Source organism: Sander lucioperca, chromosome 20, assembly GCF_008315115.2.
Source record: "Sander lucioperca isolate FBNREF2018 chromosome 20, SLUC_FBN_1.2, whole genome shotgun sequence".
NCBI classification, from domain to species: domain Eukaryota; kingdom Metazoa; phylum Chordata; class Actinopteri; order Perciformes; family Percidae; genus Sander; species Sander lucioperca.
The window spans coordinates 2,030,123-2,047,397 of NC_050192.1; the positions used below are offsets into that span (position 1 = coordinate 2,030,123).

Sequence of the window (17,275 nt, forward strand, 5' to 3'; positions counted from 1 at the left end):
TCAAGGCAAACATGCGTGTGGACAGCAGTCGCACAACAGCTGAAATGTTGTGTTTTGCACGATTGTAGTGTTTAAACTTTACAGAGACAACCAAATCAAATATTGACTTCTTTTGAAATAAGATTGTCAAGTTTTGATTTGTTTTTATGTATTAAAAAAAAAAAATATATTGAATATTGAACAGATGGTTGCCAAATGGGGCAACCAGAGGCCACGAAACGGTTGCCAATTGACTCAATCTGGTTGCCAAGGGAAACCGTAACTGCCGAGCCCTGATAAGGAATCATTTAAACACAGTGAATCCGTAGAACGGGACTAGGGTTGGGTAACGAAACCCGGTGCCTAAACGACCGGTATCTACCGGACAGAACAGCAACGTGGATTTTGGTGCCTTTGCCTGCGTATTTACTTGGTATCGATCCGATACCAAGTAAATACAGGGCCAGTATCGCCGATACGTCTCTGTCCTGCTTGTATGTATGTGTGTGTGTGTGTGTGTGTGCTTCTGGCCGCTGCTGGGCCTGGCTGCTTGCTTGCTTGGTGCCGCCGAGTCACGTGACGGTACAACATCAAATCATAAGAGGGGGAAGGAGGAGCAAAAGGTGCCTGCTCTACGCTGTGACAGAAGCGGCACTTGAAAGCAGCGGCACAGACGAAGACAGCCAGGTCGCCTCTTTGATGAAACCGCAGCAGTGCATGCTGGAGAGAAACTAAAAACTAAAGTATCCATCTCATTACACTGGTATTGATCAATATCAATACCAACGATGGTATCGATATTATCGATATGTCGATCGATCCGCCCACCACTAGTTAACAACGTACCGTTAGCTAGTAGCTGGATTAAACACGGTTAAAACGCTGACAGCTAAAGTTAAACAGTGTTTTTGTCGTTTTGCAGCAATTTACCGGTGAAATAAGTTACTGTTATGACATAATTTATAAAATCATTAAATTTTGACCATATGGCCTTAGCAATAATGTTTAATGTCGCCGACTGTCGTTTTGGGCTCTTCTTTTTTTGTATGAATGCGTTGGTGGTTTTTGAGGGTACTCCCCGAACCAAAGGTCTTCCCGCATTCTTCGCACCAGTACGGCTTCTCTCCCGTGTGAACGCGTCGGTGGACGTCCAAGGCAAATCCCCGGGCAAAGAGTTTCCCGCAGATGTCACACCAGTGCGGTTTCTCTCCGGAGTGAATGCGTAGGTGGCGAATCAGTGGACCTCGCCTTGTGAAAGCTGCCCCACAGTGCTCACACTTGTGCGGTTTGTACCCCGAGTGAATGCGCTGATGGTTTTTTAGGTCACCTCTAGTGGTGAAAACTTTCTCACATTGGTCACAGATGTAATTTTTCTCTCCGGTGTGAATGTACTGGTGATTTTTGAAGTGACACTTGTGTAGGAAGGCTGCCCCACATTGGTCACAGGTATATGGTTTGGCTCCAGTGTGTATGCCATAATGGACTTTTAAGGAGCCTGCCCTCGCAAAACCTTTGCCACACTGGTCACATCTGTACGGCTTGTCTCCAGTGTGAACGCTCTGATGGTTTTTCAGGTGACTCATCTTTTTGAACACTTTGTCACAGTGGTCACAGCTGTACGGTTTCACTCCAGTCTCAAGTCCCTGACAAGACTTGGAATGTGCCTCTTGTCCTCCACGTTTCTATAGCGACAGAGAGAAAGAGAGAGAGAGAGTTAGTGGGATGTCACGGTGGAGCGAGCCATACAAAACATTTAGAGCTACGGATGTAAGGATGGGCTCAACTCACAATTCAATACGGTTCACGATTTTAAGTAGGGCTGTGCAATGAATCGAAATTTAAAATCACAATCACAATTTCAGCTCCCAATGATCACAAAAACTGAATAATTGAGAAAATCAAATTAATTAAATAATTATTATTATTTTGCAAGTAAACTCTTATTTTCTCTTGTGTTCTGAATGAAAAAATAAAGTTTCAATAGGAAAAGTATTAACCCTTGTGTTGACTTCGGGTCACATGGACCCGTTTTAAATTTTTGTTTTATATCAGAATATATGGGACATAGAAATAAGCGCTGAAAATGTGTAGAAGAAAAATGTATGTATGTAATGGCGATTTTTCTGCCAGATATTGCGATTAGGATTCGATTTGCAATTATTATTTTAAGTTTAGCTAAAGTAAATTCAATATTCACTGCGTAACAGATAAAACATGTCATGGAGCATTAGAACATGAGACACCATCAAAACTGCTCTATATTCTTATGGAACATGGATATGAACAGCCAGCAATACGTGTTTTTCTTTTAGTAAGCATGGGACATTGAAGAGTCAAACACACAATATTTATCACAAAAGCTAAAGATAATAAAAACAATTCCAATAAAAAATATCACTACTTTGCTGTAAAGTGAAATGTCTGATCTGCCTCAGTTCAATAACAGCATCTACATAATGCACCTTCTACCATCATTTTAAATAAAGTCAATCTGTAATATGTTACATGATTCCCGCATTTCTTATGAAAAAACAGTAAATATAATAAAAAGAAGAATAAAAGATGTTAAACCAAGTGTTAAACATTTGATTAAGCGTGGCTAATCGCATTCTTTCATATCTCGATTTGAAAACGATTAATCATTCAGCCTTCATATAAACTGTGCAAAACAGATGTGTCGCATCAAAAGTGCATCTGAGATTGTATTTTATGTTAAATAACAAAGAAGTTATCAAAAATGTATAAGATTTTTTTAAAACAAACCCTACATCAAAATAAATAGAAAACTATATCTTCAAATAAATGAACTAAGAAGACATCGATATTATATCAACATAGATAGATAGATAGATAGATAGATAGATAGATAGATAGATAGATATCGTCTTAAATGTTTGATATGGCAATAGAGGGTTTTCACAGACGTCACGTTCTGGGCGGTATCCTGGATGCGCGGCCATGTTGGAGGCACTCGGTGTAAACAACTGAATGGAGTAATGGAGTATTGTGCACTTTGGATGCTTTCATACTTTATATCTAAACAACAGAAAAGCTCATTAAAACACGTCCAAGATGCAAAGGCATGGAAGGACTTAGACCACAAAAAGGCGTGATATTTTGAGAAATTACAGTTCACTGGCGATGCAGATCCCTACAAGTTGGCTCCCTCTTCTTGGATCCATGGCGACCCGGTGATTCTTCCTTCAGTTGCATATCCCGAGTTCATTCAGTTCCATTCAGTTGTCAACTACCTGGTTTTCTCGCCGAGCCCATACACAGCGGAAGACCTTAAATCCTACAAAAGTTTGGAGGCCTATAACCAGATGGTGTGTGGATGGGTGAGGGAGACGCAGTACCAAGTCATCAACGACCATGTGTTGTGAAGCCAAAGTAGGTAATGCAATAACGTCTTTAATCAACCTAACCTTAACTGTATGATATCATTGCGATACTCGAGGTGTAGCCAAGTGACTCTCAATAGTTTTTTTTTTCATTTCAAAGACCTAAGACAGATTTTTCCCTCGTAGATCCTGGTTGAGCTTTGCCAACCACATGCGCCTCCTTTCCTCTGAGAACTTCTGGCATTTCTCTCCCTGGTTTTTAATAACTTTTGGAAGTCGATAACATTCCAAATGTTTTTCTCGGTCTGACCTATTGGTACAACCTAAAACACGGCAATAATTAACCATTTTCCTTGACGCCGTTCGGGATCTACTTCAGTGCCTGTGCTTTGTTGTGATGCGGAGTACCTCCAACATGGCGACTTCGGGTCTGATGACGCGTCTAATGACGCGTTGTGAAAACCCTCTATATCCTGATATGACACAAATGTCTTTTTCTGGTTTTAAAGGCTGCATTACAGTAAAGAGATGTCACTTTCTCAACTTACCAGACTTACTAGCTGTTTAATTATTTACCTTTACCCACTTAGAATACATATCATAATACAGATCATAATATACATCAGCGAATTTAAGACTTTTTAAGACATTAAGACCGCACGGAAACCCTGTGGAGAACTAAATCCAGTCAGTTTAGGATTAATTTACATTTGGCAACTGCTAGTACTGTTGGTGGAGAAAGGAGGAGCACGTAGCCGCCATATTGGACCAGTAAACTACGTTTTCTTTCTAGATAAAAAGCACTATGTTTACATTTCTCAACCGATTTTAATGAGGTTTTTTTAAAGGGTTTATGGTGTAAAGTTTGGACTCCTGTTATCGAGAATCTTGATAGTTCGGCTATAATCATATGTTTTCGGATACATTTGTAAAAACATGTTTTGTTTGTAAGTTTTGGAGGGAAATAACCTCTACGTCTCAGTTTGTTCCGCTCGCTCGCTCTCGACAACAAAGTGAAGGGAGTTTAGTTTGTTTGAGTCAAGATGAAAGCAGCAAACATGGACATAAAAACGCGTCAACCTGGAGCATTTTTGAAGAGTTCCCTTTTCCACATTTGATATCTAACAGATACCCCGGAACCTTCGAGATTCTTCCTGGTGTCAGTCTCGAACACTCACCTGAACATTATTGGTACCAGAGGACGAGCCTGTTGCTTGTCTTTCGGGAACGCTGTTGCTCTGCTGCTCCGGGTTCTCGTTGTCCACCATCATTTCCTTTCTTGTAGTAGTCCCGGTCGGTCTCTGAAGTCCAGCAGGTCTCCTCTGTGTCTGCTTCTTATATACAGTCTGTGTGTCTACCTGGGCGCTTGAACTTAACTTTCGTGAAGCCTTCTTCTTCTTCTTTTTCTTGTGTATTTTAATGGCGTTTTGCATCCATTGCGTTGCACTACCGCCAACTACTGGTTACACATTTCACCTACAGTTGCCTAATCGGATACCTCCTGCCTCGTTCACCTCCTCCACATTCCAGTATGTTTCTCTGCTCTTCTCATTCCCTCCGTCATGATCCTTCTCTAACATATATTTCCTACATTTAGTTGAAACATGTTGCAGTTTTTTACATCTATTACACAACCCTGTTGGATGTTTCCCCATGAAGAAAAGCGTACTATTCAAATAAGTATGCCCAATTGTCAGTCTGCTGATGACGGTCTCCTCTTTCCTATTTCCTCCTCCTCTCCTAACATTACCAACACTATTTGGGATGTTATGTAAATGTCTTCCACTTTTGTTGTTGTTCCCAGGGCTGTTACCACATTTTGTTTATTTCCTTCTACACAATGCTCTTTCCTTCTGTTTTTGATAATTTAATAACTGTCTGTTTCCCCTCCTCACCGCTTGCTTGGCTAGCTTGTCCACCCTCTCAATAGCCAAAATGACTATGTGAGCAGGAATCCACATACATATACAATAATAACACCATGTCTTCTTATTCCTGCATGTGCTGTCATGATTTCATAGAATATACTAGATGTTCCTGATCTTACAGGCCAGCTAGAGAGTCACTACAGACTAGGGCCTTCTTTGGTCTATATTCTCCCACCCATTCCAGAGCCATCAATATAGCATTTCAATCAGGAGAGACTTCGTTGCAGATATGCGAGATTTATTTGTAAGTTACATATGCAAAATATGAATTGTACATAGTATTTGGAGAGTAGAGAGTAGTAGTTAGAAAAACCCAGACATATCCCCCGATGGAGTCTAGACACTTGTGGTGACGGTGAAAGGGCACGAAAACGAAGGAGTGATGGGAGTGGTCAGCCAGAAGACGACCGAGAGTGCCGTGGGTGAAGATGCCTGGAGGTGGAAGGGGAGGAGGAGGGTCGCACTCTTGCCTGAAGTGACAACTGACAGCCGCAGAGGAGAGAACAGATTTAAAACATGGATGTCATGCTGTGATTGGCTTGTGAAATACGTGACTGAAAAGTGACTCTCTCGAAAACAGCTGATCAGTTTAGGAGAGAAGTAATAAAGTTACTTAAGTCTCCCTGAAAGAATTTACGCTGAGCTACATATGTAGCTCCACTGTAACTCGGGACTACAATGGCAGATCCAATGTTTCCTGTTTGCTAGGCTGTGACCTAACTGCCAAGGCTTTATAAATGTAGCTAGTCAGTCTGTTGGAAGAAGCTTTAGTCGGATTTACCTACTGGAAAGTCGGGAGACCCTCTCCAGCTCCGACATCACAATCCCAACATGGCTGCTCCGAGCTTCAACAGTAGTGAAAGCTGTCTGAATATACTGTTTATTAGCACTTTTGTCTTATTCGTGTCTCATTATAATCAGATGTACACACAGTACTGTCCATCTGCTATCTGGGGACATGGAGTTTGCATGCGCAAATTACCGCATATGGATTGGATATGGATATGTCCCCCTAGCCCGTTTTTTTCTGACTTGCAACAGGAACGCAGTCAACTTGGTGTGATGTCATTCCCAGTTCTGACCTCTGACTTAAGTAAGGTAAATGGAGCGCAGCAAAAGTACTAATACCACAATGTGAAAACGCCTTCATACTCTTCCTTTAGTAAGTAATATGTAATCATGAAAATGTGGCTAAAGAATTAAAAGTATACTGTAGGCCAGCATCTAGGCATTGATGAGGCAAAAAAACCTTCCCCAGATTACTTCTCACACATTTTTGAGATTGCTAGGTGAAATGTGCTCGTATATTTGCTATGTACTTAAAGATACAGTGGAGTATAATGGTGTCCTGAGCAGAGAATGAAGTCACACTCCCGCTGTGTGTGTAATCCAAGCTTCTCTGTTCTTTGTTTTGGATAGCCGGTCCGGGCGTGTGTGCACGAATATCAGACACAGAAGGTTGTGACAAAGCGTTGGTATTTTTAGGAGTTGGGGAACGGTCTGTGGGAGCCGTGTGGAGGCAACCCCAGAACACTTTTTTTCTGAATATCGAGTACAGCCCCTTTACAACGATACTTTGACGAATTAAAACCAGCTCTGTGTGTAGATGAACGGCTTCCCTCCGTTGCACTAGCTATCAGTTCGTTGGTCTAACGTGAGTGATAGCTATTGTGCAAAGGAATTAGACGTCATAGCCGTTGTATATGGTTATTATATATATATATATATATATATATATATATATATATATATATATATATATATATATATATATATATATATAGAGAGATACATTTATTTGAAAGTTTGACAGTATAAAAGGAAAATGGAACACAAACTGAGAATGTTGTCTCACGTATGATCCCAGAATTTCTGAACCAATAAACAACTGCTGGGACCAGGGCTCAAAATTAGCACCGTTTACCAGCCAAATGCTGCTAAAATATGCAATGGGCTGGAAGATGTGCTTCACTCACCGGCCAATAAAAACAAGTCATCTATTGAGCGGCTGGTAGAATTTGCACATTCACTAGCCATTTGGTGGATGAAAAAGTTAATTTTGAACCCTGTCTGTGACACTTTGAGGAATATAAGCAAAGCAGCCGGAATACAGACTTTAAATCAGGATGTCAGCTTTCAGTTCTCCCTGCATCTTCTCAGGTGTGTCCCTCTGATGAAGATCCTCCAGCCTCTTCCTAAGCTCTGCGTGTGAAGTGCTGCGAGTCTCTGAACTCCAGGTAGAGGCTGAACAGCAGGTGCAGAGACTGGATCCGGCTGCCGTAAACGGGGATGTCCAGCAGGCTGCAGACGGCGTCGGTGTACTCGGCCAGGCTGCAGTTGAGACGGGCGGGCGGCAGCTGCAGGCGACCCAGCAGCTCCTCCAACTCGGCCGGCCACTCCTGCATCAGACTGTCGATGTCCGGCATCGCGCGGCTGTACTGCACGCTGGCCGGGGGTTTGGAGCGGTGCAGGGCGCTGATGCTCTCCACCCAGCTGTCCACCGCCCGAGGGTTGGACTGGGGACTGGCTACACTCGTCACCTTCTTCAACTGGAAGTGAGAGAGCAGAGAGAGAGATCATGAATTATACGAAAAAGAGGGACTTAAAGAGACAGGTGCTCCAACAGAGCGTCTCGTACAGAGGGTGAATACAGGAGCAGCTGCCATGGGCAGTACAAGAAAGATAAAGTGTTTTTGAACATTACGTGATGAAGCATGTAAACATGTTTTAGTAGAAACCCAGAATACAAGTATGAACTTAAAAATGCTATATAATGGCGCTTTTCCATCACATGGTACCTGCTCGACTCACCTCAACTCTACTCTCCTTTTTTGGTTTTCCATTACGAAAAAAAGTACCTGGTACCTGCTAACAGGTACTTTTTTTAGTATCACCTCAGTCGAGGTTCCAAGCGAGCTGAGGCAAGCCGAAAAGGTGACGTGAAAGCGACAGACGGGGGTGTCCTGATCAAACCCGCTATTTTTAAACAGTTTAGCCAGCTATGTTTTTTTTGCTGCCTCCAGCTTCTTCTGAAATAAAATGTGTCTTCTGGCAACAACACACACCTTCCACGTTCTTTGTGTGTGTCGCGTTAGGTCACGGCAGTTTACTACGGCGCCGCTTGTTTTACAGTTCTGCAGAGGCTCCAGGCAGAGCTTTCGCCGTAGCCTAACTACACACACACATGCTGGCTCGACGCACACACCAGGTGACAAATGTATACATCAGGCCGCATATTACATAGGCTACGGTGAAAGCTCTGCGTGGAGTCTCCACAGAACTGTAAAACAAGCTCAAGTGGCCTGATGTTTATACTTGTGCGCTGGTGTGTGCGTCGAGCCGGCAAGACGACCAGCCACGCTGAGGCGGTACTAAAATCTGCAATGGAAAACGGACGCACAGTGTGTCGAGTCGAGTCGAGCAGGTGCCATGTAATGGAAAAACGCCATAATAGGTCCACTTTATAGTTAACTGGGCTGAGCCCTCTGTTGTGTTTTGATTAGAATTATTTCAACAGGAGCTTATGCCTTTGAGAGAGGAAATACACTTCAGAAACTACTGATTACCTGCTGTGGATGTCATTTATTTTGTTGTGTAGATTTGACTTGCAAATAAATGTACAAAACTTCACATCCAGTTGCAAAAAAACAAGATGGCTTATATCGCCAAACTGGCTTCAAAACCTCCACAAACCAAACGGGTGACGTCTCGGATGCTATGTCCATTACTTTTTTTTTTTTTTTTTACAGTTTACGGTTACCTAAAGGAAACACACGTTGCCTACACCACATGATGCCTGTGTGACCGTTGTTAAGTCTATGGACCTCGTAGGTGTAATGTCAGAGGTTGGTCAGATCAAAGAGGCGTTCGAGGTACTGCTGCGCATGAAATTCGAAATGTTTCCCTCGCGATATGATAAGTGCAGCGTTTTCCCTGCCATTATAAGGTTTAGGTGCAGCACCCTAAGACAAACGAATGCAACTAAAGGACTTTTCTTAGACCTAATGATTGTGGTCGGACTTCTTTAGCAAGTTTGGTCTTTAAACTTTTTAATGTTATTTATTGATTATCTGCTCTAGCTTTTACGTTTTAGACACAGATACGGTGATAATAACGGTCCAAAATGATGTGAAAAAGAGACACAAAACTACCACAAAGGGACACAAACCGACTACAAAGAGATGCCAAATGAATGTGTGTGTGTGTGTGTGTGTGTGTGTGTGTGTGTGTGTGTGTGTGTGTGTGTGTGAGTGAGTGTGAGTGTTACAGGTTGATGATGATCATCAGTACCTCGCTGGCTCCGTGCTGCTTGGTCTCCTCTGACAGCCACAGCGACAGCACCGTGGGGTCCGACTGTTTCACGCTGGGCTCGTCCAGACACAGCATACCCAGGTCGTCCGCTTTTCCGTCCGGCCTCGGCACCTGAACGCCACACGGGACACAGTCAGGTCACGGGGTCCCAAAGATGAAGGGGGTGTTGTGAAATTGTTTGTTTAAAGCACTTGAATAAGCAATTGGTGTTGTTTAGTTTAAAACTAAAGTGTGGTTAAAACTCACTATTTACATTATTTACAGTTCTTGATTTACAGCTGATATGTGAAAAGGTACACAACAGTATTCGTTTAACAGTGATTTCAGTTTTCCTTCTAACCGTCACAGGAAGTGCTTTTATTTTGAAGTAGCCTACACAGAAGTTGTCTGTTGTGTACTCTCGCTAGCTTGTGATGAGATGAACGTGAGACGCTAGATGGAAAACACGTCCGTCATGCTTAAGTTGTTCACTTTCTTGTGTGTAAAACTGCAGCAATACACTTGTTTTTGGTCGTCATTCAAAGCCACTACACTATAGGGGGCATTTTCAGGACTACTACCAGTAGAACTTGGTCAGGTGTAATACAATGTTTTTTTTTCACAATGAAAAAGAGACTAAAACTAAAAAAAGAAAGTAACATTTGAAAACTAGAACTCTGAATGTGAATGAACGGACTCCATAGGAGGAAATGTCATTCTTATATGAGGCTCCTTTTTCAACTACAAGGTCAATATTGTGTTTCACTGACGACAAAACAACAAATTATCCGTGCATTTATATGGAACTAAGCTTTAGGAGCTTTCCATCTTTACTCTCCTCCCTGTTACGTTTGCAAAAGGCCATTTGACCGAAAAACGAAAATACGGTAAATCTTAAAAGTGGCGCTTCCGTTCCTAAATATGCTTTTAAATGAAAGTTTGACTCGGGTACATTCACAAAAAGACCCTAGGTTGCATTTTGGCGAGAGTTACGCTTTAACTTTTGTAGGATTCAAATTTGTATTTTTTAGTTTTATTACGAGTTGCCCAATCTCACACACACACACACACACACACACACACACACACACACACACACTTCAGCTCCTAATTGGTCCAACAGTTTCCTCCAGCAGACAATAATATATCTTGCTCGGAAGTTGATTGATCGGTTCATCCTGCTGCAGTTAATAAGAAGACTCTTCAGATTCAGCAACGTTGTGTCTCTCAGTGATGTTATCAGATGATTTATGAACAACCCACTGAGACGAACAACAGCCGGGACATGAAAACACGCAGGCAGCAGAAATGATCAGAAAACATCAATTGAAAACTGCACTAGCAACAATGAGACTCAAACAGGCTGTTTCTGCAGCCCTAATGAACGAGCACACAGTTTGTGTCGGTACCTTCAGGAAGGCGTCGATGTCACCGACAGCTGGGATGAATTCTGGGATGAAGGGCTTCAGGCTGTGCTCCAGCTCGATGGGCTGAGGGCTGTAGCTGAGGGGAGACAACAGACAACAGTCTTCTATTTAAAATCCCACAGAGAGAGACACAAAATGTATGGGGGAATTGTATTTTTTTTTTTTGTTGAAAAAAGAAGTTTAAGCTGTGCGTTTCTACTGCAAAGTGTTTACCGTGTGATATACTGGAACAGCTCTTTGATCTCGGTGCTGACCGGCAGGTTGGCGTAGTCGGCGGGGTTGTACGCGCCCTCGGGGGCCTCGCCCAGCTCGTCGTCATCGTCCGAGTCATCTTCATCGGAGTCCTCCTCCTCCTCCTCCTCTTCTTCTTCTTCCTCCTCCTCCTCGTCCTCTCCGTTCGGACTGACGCCAGGCAGGCCGCCAGCGGACTCGTTGGGCCTCTGAGGCTTGCGGTCCTCAGTAAACTCGTCACTGTTGGCCGACATCAGGCCACGCCCCTTCCTGCTTCTCCTGGACTCTGGCTGAAAAGACAAGAATCATCTTCATCTGGGGCACGTTCAATCTCAAAACTGTGCACCGGTTTGCTACGGTTTCCGTTGGAACTAGGGCTGCACTAGGGCTGATATGAGACTGGATATCGTCTTAGATTTTGGATATCGTAATATCGTGATATGACATAAGTGTTGTCTTTTTCTGGTTTTAAAGGCTGCGTTACAGTAAAGTGATGTACTTTTCTGAACCTACCAGACTGTTGTAACTGTTCTATTATTTGCCTTTTCCCCACTTATACATTATGTCCACATTACTGATGATTATTTATCTAAAATCTAAGTGTGATGATATTTTATTAAAGCACCAATAGTCAACCCTAGAATATCGCCGCAATATCGATATCGAGGTATTTGGTCAAGAATAATGTGATATCTGATTTTCTCCATATCACCCAGCCCTAGGCTGCACAATATATCTTTTTAAGATATATTAAAGTATATCCTCCGTCTACAGACACACAGACACACACACACAAACACACAGTATATCCTAGGTCTACACATGCACATGGAGACACACACACACACACACACACACACACACACAAACACAAACACAAAGTATAACCTCAGTCTACACACACACACACACACACACACACACACAGTATATCCTCCGTTTACACACACACACACACACACACACACACACACACACACACACACACACACACACAAACACAAACACAAAGTATAACCTCAGTCTACACATGCACACGCACACACACACAAAGTATATCCTCCATCCACACACATACACAACAGGGCGGGCGGTGAGCCTGCCTGAATGCCCTGAAGCGAGGCAGTAGAGCCGTGGACGTTACCGGTGATGGCCGGTGGATGTTACCTGACGCTGGCTGAGGGGAATCGGGCTGTAGACGCTCGCTACCTCATCAGGGTCATTCACCTCCAGGCTCTCGTCGTACGGCTGGTTCTTCAGCAGTCTGGTGTCTTTCCCCCGGCCAGCCCGCTCCATAGGACGCTAACGGATTACCGGGAGAACCCAACTAGCTAGCTAGCTAAGGTTACAGAAATGTGTCTACCCGTTAGATGCACTTAAGAGTGAACCGTTTAACTGCTGCTACAGGTTTTATGACCGACTAGCATTGGCCACCCAGCTAGCATCTAACAACGAATCACACCACCTGAGGTTTTAAACCGTCCGAGACAACAAACACACGCTTTAACAGATACAAGCGCCTACAAAGATAAAACTGACTCTCCTTGTTTGTTTTAAATGTCTCTCTAACTGTCTGAGTTCACTCTGAACGCCTTTATCTGCGTCAGTCTGTTAGCGAGCGTAGCTGGCAGCTAGCAACCATGGAGCTGGCAACTGGGTACTGCTGTATCCTGGCAACGGAACACGCAATGCATCGTGGGATTGTAGTTTTCTTAAATAAACTTTATTGAAAGCCAGTTGCAAATACAAACAAGGCAATAGTGCCATCAAGCGATGAAACTAGACAAAACAGAAACTAGAAAACAGCAAGATGTAAAAATAAAGTAAGAAAAAGCTCATTTATAAAAAAAATAAATTAAAAAAACCTAAATAACAACCACAATAAAATGACACATAACATAACATGAGTCTTTATCCAGATAAGGCAGGTATTACACATTTGAATGGTTTTCACAAAGAATATCTTTGTTTGTAAATTGAGATATGTTAACATACCATTTTGCTATAGAAAGAATTGAGGCAAGTGTAAGTGTCTATATCTAATAAACCAAATATAAGCTACATTATTAACATCATCCATTAGGCCTGCACAATAAAATGTTATAAAATCGCGATCTTGATTCACCCCTGTTCGCAATTCAATTTTTAAATGACTTTAATTTTTTTTTTTTCTCAAGTTCAATTAATTTATTGGAAGCATTTGACATTGACATGTTTTAATTATGTAAAGACATGTTCAAGGAGTTCAGATAGAGCCTGTATCAGGGCCATATTTAGTTCAATGTGTTATATGTCATTATTTCTGGTAGCCTACTGTACTTAAATGGCCAGTATGTACTATATTTTCTGTATTCAATGAAGCCATCAATGTGCTATAGGGGCCAAAAAAACTCTATGTTTGGTACTGCCAATTAGTTTTGTTTTGTCATGGTTCATGTGTGCAATAAACATTACACTTCGTGAGAAAAAAATCGTGGCAGAGAATCGCGATATCAATTCTAAGCTAAAAAATTGTGATTCATATTTTTCCCCGAATCGTGCAGGCCTATCATCCATATAATTAACTGTGAAGATCTACATGTCTCTCCAGACTTTTTCAGTAGGCCCAGAATAAATGAGAGAACGTTTCAGGTTGTAATTCACAGAAACTAAATCATCAACATCAATATTACTTTTGAACTTCTGAATGAAAAAAAAAAATGGGATAAATCTTAGGAATAAACTTTCAACTTATTAGATATGGAAAGCTACTGTATGTAGGGTGTAGACACCACACGCATTGGAACTGTAGCAATGTTGTTTTGGAACATAGTCTTTATTTTGTCTTTATTTCTCTGGGTACCATAAAGACCAACACATAATACAACCTAACCCCTGCACTTGGACTATAGGCTGTTACGACAAACTGAAGAATACTGTACGTTTAACTTTCCACCAAATGTCTATCATTTGTGTCCCCAAATTCACTCAGTATTATTTTTCTTCTATCTTCATCTTCCAAATCAGAATCAGAATAGGATTCATGGCCAAGTAAGTAACACTTACAAGATAAAGTGCACCATCATTGACTTTGGAGGTGAGATTTCTTCAGCTGGTGCAGGAAGTACGGCCTCTCTGCTGTGCCGTTTCGATGACAGAGCTGATGTTCAGCTTCTACAGGCCCTGTAAAGTTGTATCTTTAAAAGATACAACTAAATTGGACCCAGGCAAAGGCATTAATAAAAACTATATAAAAATACACTGTTAGTCTCCTTTGCTGTTACAGGTCATTTATGATCATCACATGAAAAGTTACACAGTTTCAGAAACATTTAAAAGTTACATATGACTCCAAAATGGTATTTAAAGTGACTACTTTAAATACCATTTTGGAGTCACAGAAAATTGTTACAGGCTGTGAACCATTCACTCCTTGTCATTCGTTGCTTCTGATCTTAGTCAATTTCTGAGACTATTGTACTCATGTCATTCTTGATAAGCTAAATACCTCAATGTGCATGTAATGTAAATGTAAATGTCATATTTCCTGTGGGTGGCCCCACCTAAGGGCCCCTGGGCTGGAAATAGTCTCCGTCAGGCCCACGCCCACGTGGCTCATTTCCTCCTATAGAACGGCGGGCGATCGCCCCTCGCCTTTTTCCCCGGGAAGCTCCTATTTCTGCCGTTTCCTGAGCCACCCCCCACTCTGTGAATACACAGCACACTTCGGTGTCCTACATCCCTCAACCGACAGACAAACAGACGTAAACTCTCACAATAAACTGGACGGCACATCGCTCTTTCTGTCTGAGGAGCTACGCCCAACAAAGACACATTCTCACAAACCAGCGTCCTCCCTTTCCTCTTCCTCCTACAGTTTTACCCATTTGTCTGTTCAGCCTCCTTATCCACCCACCCACCCCCTTGGTTGTATTTAAGACACTATAAATAACCGCAAACAATCTTGTAGGTTTAACTGTGGTTGTATTTATAAAGACTACACAATTTGAGAGAAATAAAAGTTTAAAGTCTCAGGACAAGATCCTGAGGGTGGTGCTAGAGGAAAGACGATGGGCTCAGTACATTGAAAAGGTTAGAAGATTACCCCTTTGGAGCCATAGACTGTATAGTCACATATTGGTTTGTGGACCACTGTTTTGAAGCCTTGAGTTTGGCAATTTGGCTGTCGCCATCTTGGCTTTTCTTAAACCGGACAAGACGATTTTGTGAACGAAAGGGTGGAGCTATGGGGACGAGGCAAAGCCAGCATCCTCTGTGATTTCAATGGCACTGCACTAAACCAAACGGCAAAGAGGGAAAGTTGCCGATGTTCAACCGGAGACCAACAGGTTCTCACTCCCATCTCGTAAAATACCGACGCTTGGTCAGGTGCCTTTGTCGTTGTTGTTGATGCTAAAAGTCTCCTTTAGCGTCATATAACGCGCTTTAACTAAACATGCTTGGTCGGGACTATTGGCGTCACTTTTGACGCAGTTATGTTAAGGAAAAGGTTGTGGGTGGGCTTACGCTTCCGTGACACGCGGGAAGAACGGGACGGTTAAAGAAGAAAGCGACTTTAGGAAACGGGACAAGCGAGACACAAACCCCGGTCTCTGGGGTGAAAGTCCTGTGTTTGACCCATCCACCACCCCAACCAACCTTCCTACGCGGAATTTCGGCTTTACATACTACTCGCTAAACCCCGTGTAGCAGAAGGACGCCTTTTTCATCGCTTCAGACGCTGACAGCCACTGTCCAAACGTCCGTATTTTACGAGTTCGGAGTGAGAACGTATTGCGGAGACTACATGATACTCTTGTAACATCTACACTTGGACAGCAAACACATGTTGACAGCAAAGATGCCTTTAGAATAGGTATATTCATTCCCATCATAGACTCAATGATCAGTGAGGTGGACAGGCGCTTTTCAAACTCTAGCAGCGAGATAATGAGGGGTATACGCGCTTTAAACCCATCAAACAATGACTTCTTAATGGAAGAATTGGTTTGTTAGTGACTGAGGAATATGGCTGTGAAGCTGAGATACACCAGGCAAAAAGACTTCTTGAAAGAAACAGAGCAAATGGCAAAGTAAACCCGTCCAGTCTGACTGAGTTTGTGACGTTCTTGGTGCCTTTTAAATAGGTTTTCTTTGAGCTTTTTCGCCTGTGCAAGATCGCTGTCGTTTTGCCAGTGAGTACTGCTGGGTGGGAGCGAAGCTTTTCAATTTTCAATTTTCATTTTATTAATATGTTTTTCAATACATTATAGGTACACTATGTTGTATGTATTATACTGTACATTTATTTTTGATACATGAACTTCAGGCAATATAATTTCTTTTTTTAGTAACTTTGGAACTTTACAAACTCCAACAACAACTGAATTAGCCATGTGGCTTTAATGTGCCCCTCATTTATACATTTTGAAGATTTATCCTTGGTCCATCCTGTCGTTTTGGAAAGGGGAAATCTGGATTGGTATGCTATGGTCCTCTACTGACTAATTCAGTCCTCACCGTGTCAGACAGGGTTGGCCAGTCAGCAGGATCAATAGGTTCTCCCCTGACGGACTCATGGATATCAGAAGTTGTTGTTGAGGATAGGGTGTCTGCAGGCTGTAGTGTAGAAGCAGGGCCGGTTGTGTCTGTTGCTCCTTTACCTGAAGGCAAATACATACAATTGATGTTAATCTTTTAATAAAGATACATGGTGGCAATAGGCAATATACTGACAGATTTTCTCTCTGAGGTTGAAAGTCATAGTTTTACAATGAATGGAAGTGTGAGGTCATATTTTGAGTGTATTTACAGAATCTTGAACTATAACAGATGATTATAGCTGTATTAATATGCATTTATAGCCCACTACTACTTCTACTACTAAAACTAATACTATTACTACCACCAATAATTAATATAAATAAACAAACGTACAAGGTTCAGAGAGAGGTGAACATGGGGGATCAGCTGAGCTTTCTTCAGGAGGTGAGGGTCTCTGCAAACATTTCTGGAGTGCATCTGGACATTTTAAAATATAAAATAATATTAGCATAACATAACACCACTCATCACCAACACCATTACATTTACTACGTGT

The 17,275-nt window shown here is 42.2% G+C and overlaps 2 protein-coding genes and 1 long non-coding RNA gene across 5 annotated transcripts in view; 1 reads left to right on the forward strand and 2 right to left on the reverse strand.

Annotated features, from left to right (window-relative positions):
* Positions 1–508: 508 nt before the first annotated feature.
* Positions 509–5,077, reverse strand: LOC116054808 (zinc finger protein 239-like). Its single transcript, XM_031306547.2, has 2 exons — positions 4,499–5,077; positions 509–1,661 (listed from the first exon to the last, which is right to left on the reverse strand). Exons 1-2 carry the CDS (start codon positions 4,751–4,753, stop codon positions 972–974), a joined length of 945 nt encoding a protein of 314 aa, XP_031162407.1. The 5' UTR covers positions 4,754–5,077; the 3' UTR covers positions 509–971.
* Positions 5,078–6,400: 1,323 nt separating this feature from the next.
* LOC116054703 lies at positions 6,401–7,229 on the forward strand. Its single transcript, XR_004106127.1, has 2 exons — positions 6,401–6,680; positions 7,033–7,229. It is a non-coding gene; the product is annotated as an uncharacterized LOC116054703 (long non-coding RNA).
* Positions 7,230–7,267: 38 nt separating this feature from the next.
* ift46 (intraflagellar transport 46 homolog (Chlamydomonas)) overlaps positions 7,268–17,275 on the reverse strand; it is a 30,578-nt gene continuing 20,570 nt past the window's right edge. The window contains exons 1-6 of one of the 3 annotated variants that reach the window (XM_035996326.1): positions 12,795–12,888; positions 12,364–12,527; positions 11,179–11,486; positions 10,948–11,041; positions 9,539–9,670; positions 7,268–7,797 (exon numbers count right to left, since the gene is read on the reverse strand). In XM_035996326.1, the coding sequence (XP_035852219.1) occupies positions 7,444–7,797; positions 9,539–9,670; positions 10,948–11,041; positions 11,179–11,486; positions 12,364–12,492 (1,017 nt within the window). In that variant the 5' untranslated portion in view covers positions 12,493–12,527; positions 12,795–12,888 and the 3' untranslated portion in view covers positions 7,268–7,443. Of the gene's footprint in view, positions 7,798–9,538; positions 9,671–10,947; positions 11,042–11,178; positions 11,487–12,363; positions 12,891–17,275 lie in introns of those variants that run through there. The other 2 variants (XM_035996325.1, XM_031306383.2) reach the window with 2 other exon arrangements.

Excerpts from the sequence above, each read along its gene's own strand:
- LOC116054808 (XM_031306547.2), bottom strand. The coding sequence starts at position 4,753 with ATGCAAAACGCCATTAAAATACACAAGAAAAAGAAGAAGAAGAAGGCT. Across the intron at positions 1,662-4,498 it reads CTGGTACCAATAATGTTCAG|AAACGTGGAGGACAAGAGGC; the intron begins GTGAGTGTTCGA and ends CTGTCGCTATAG.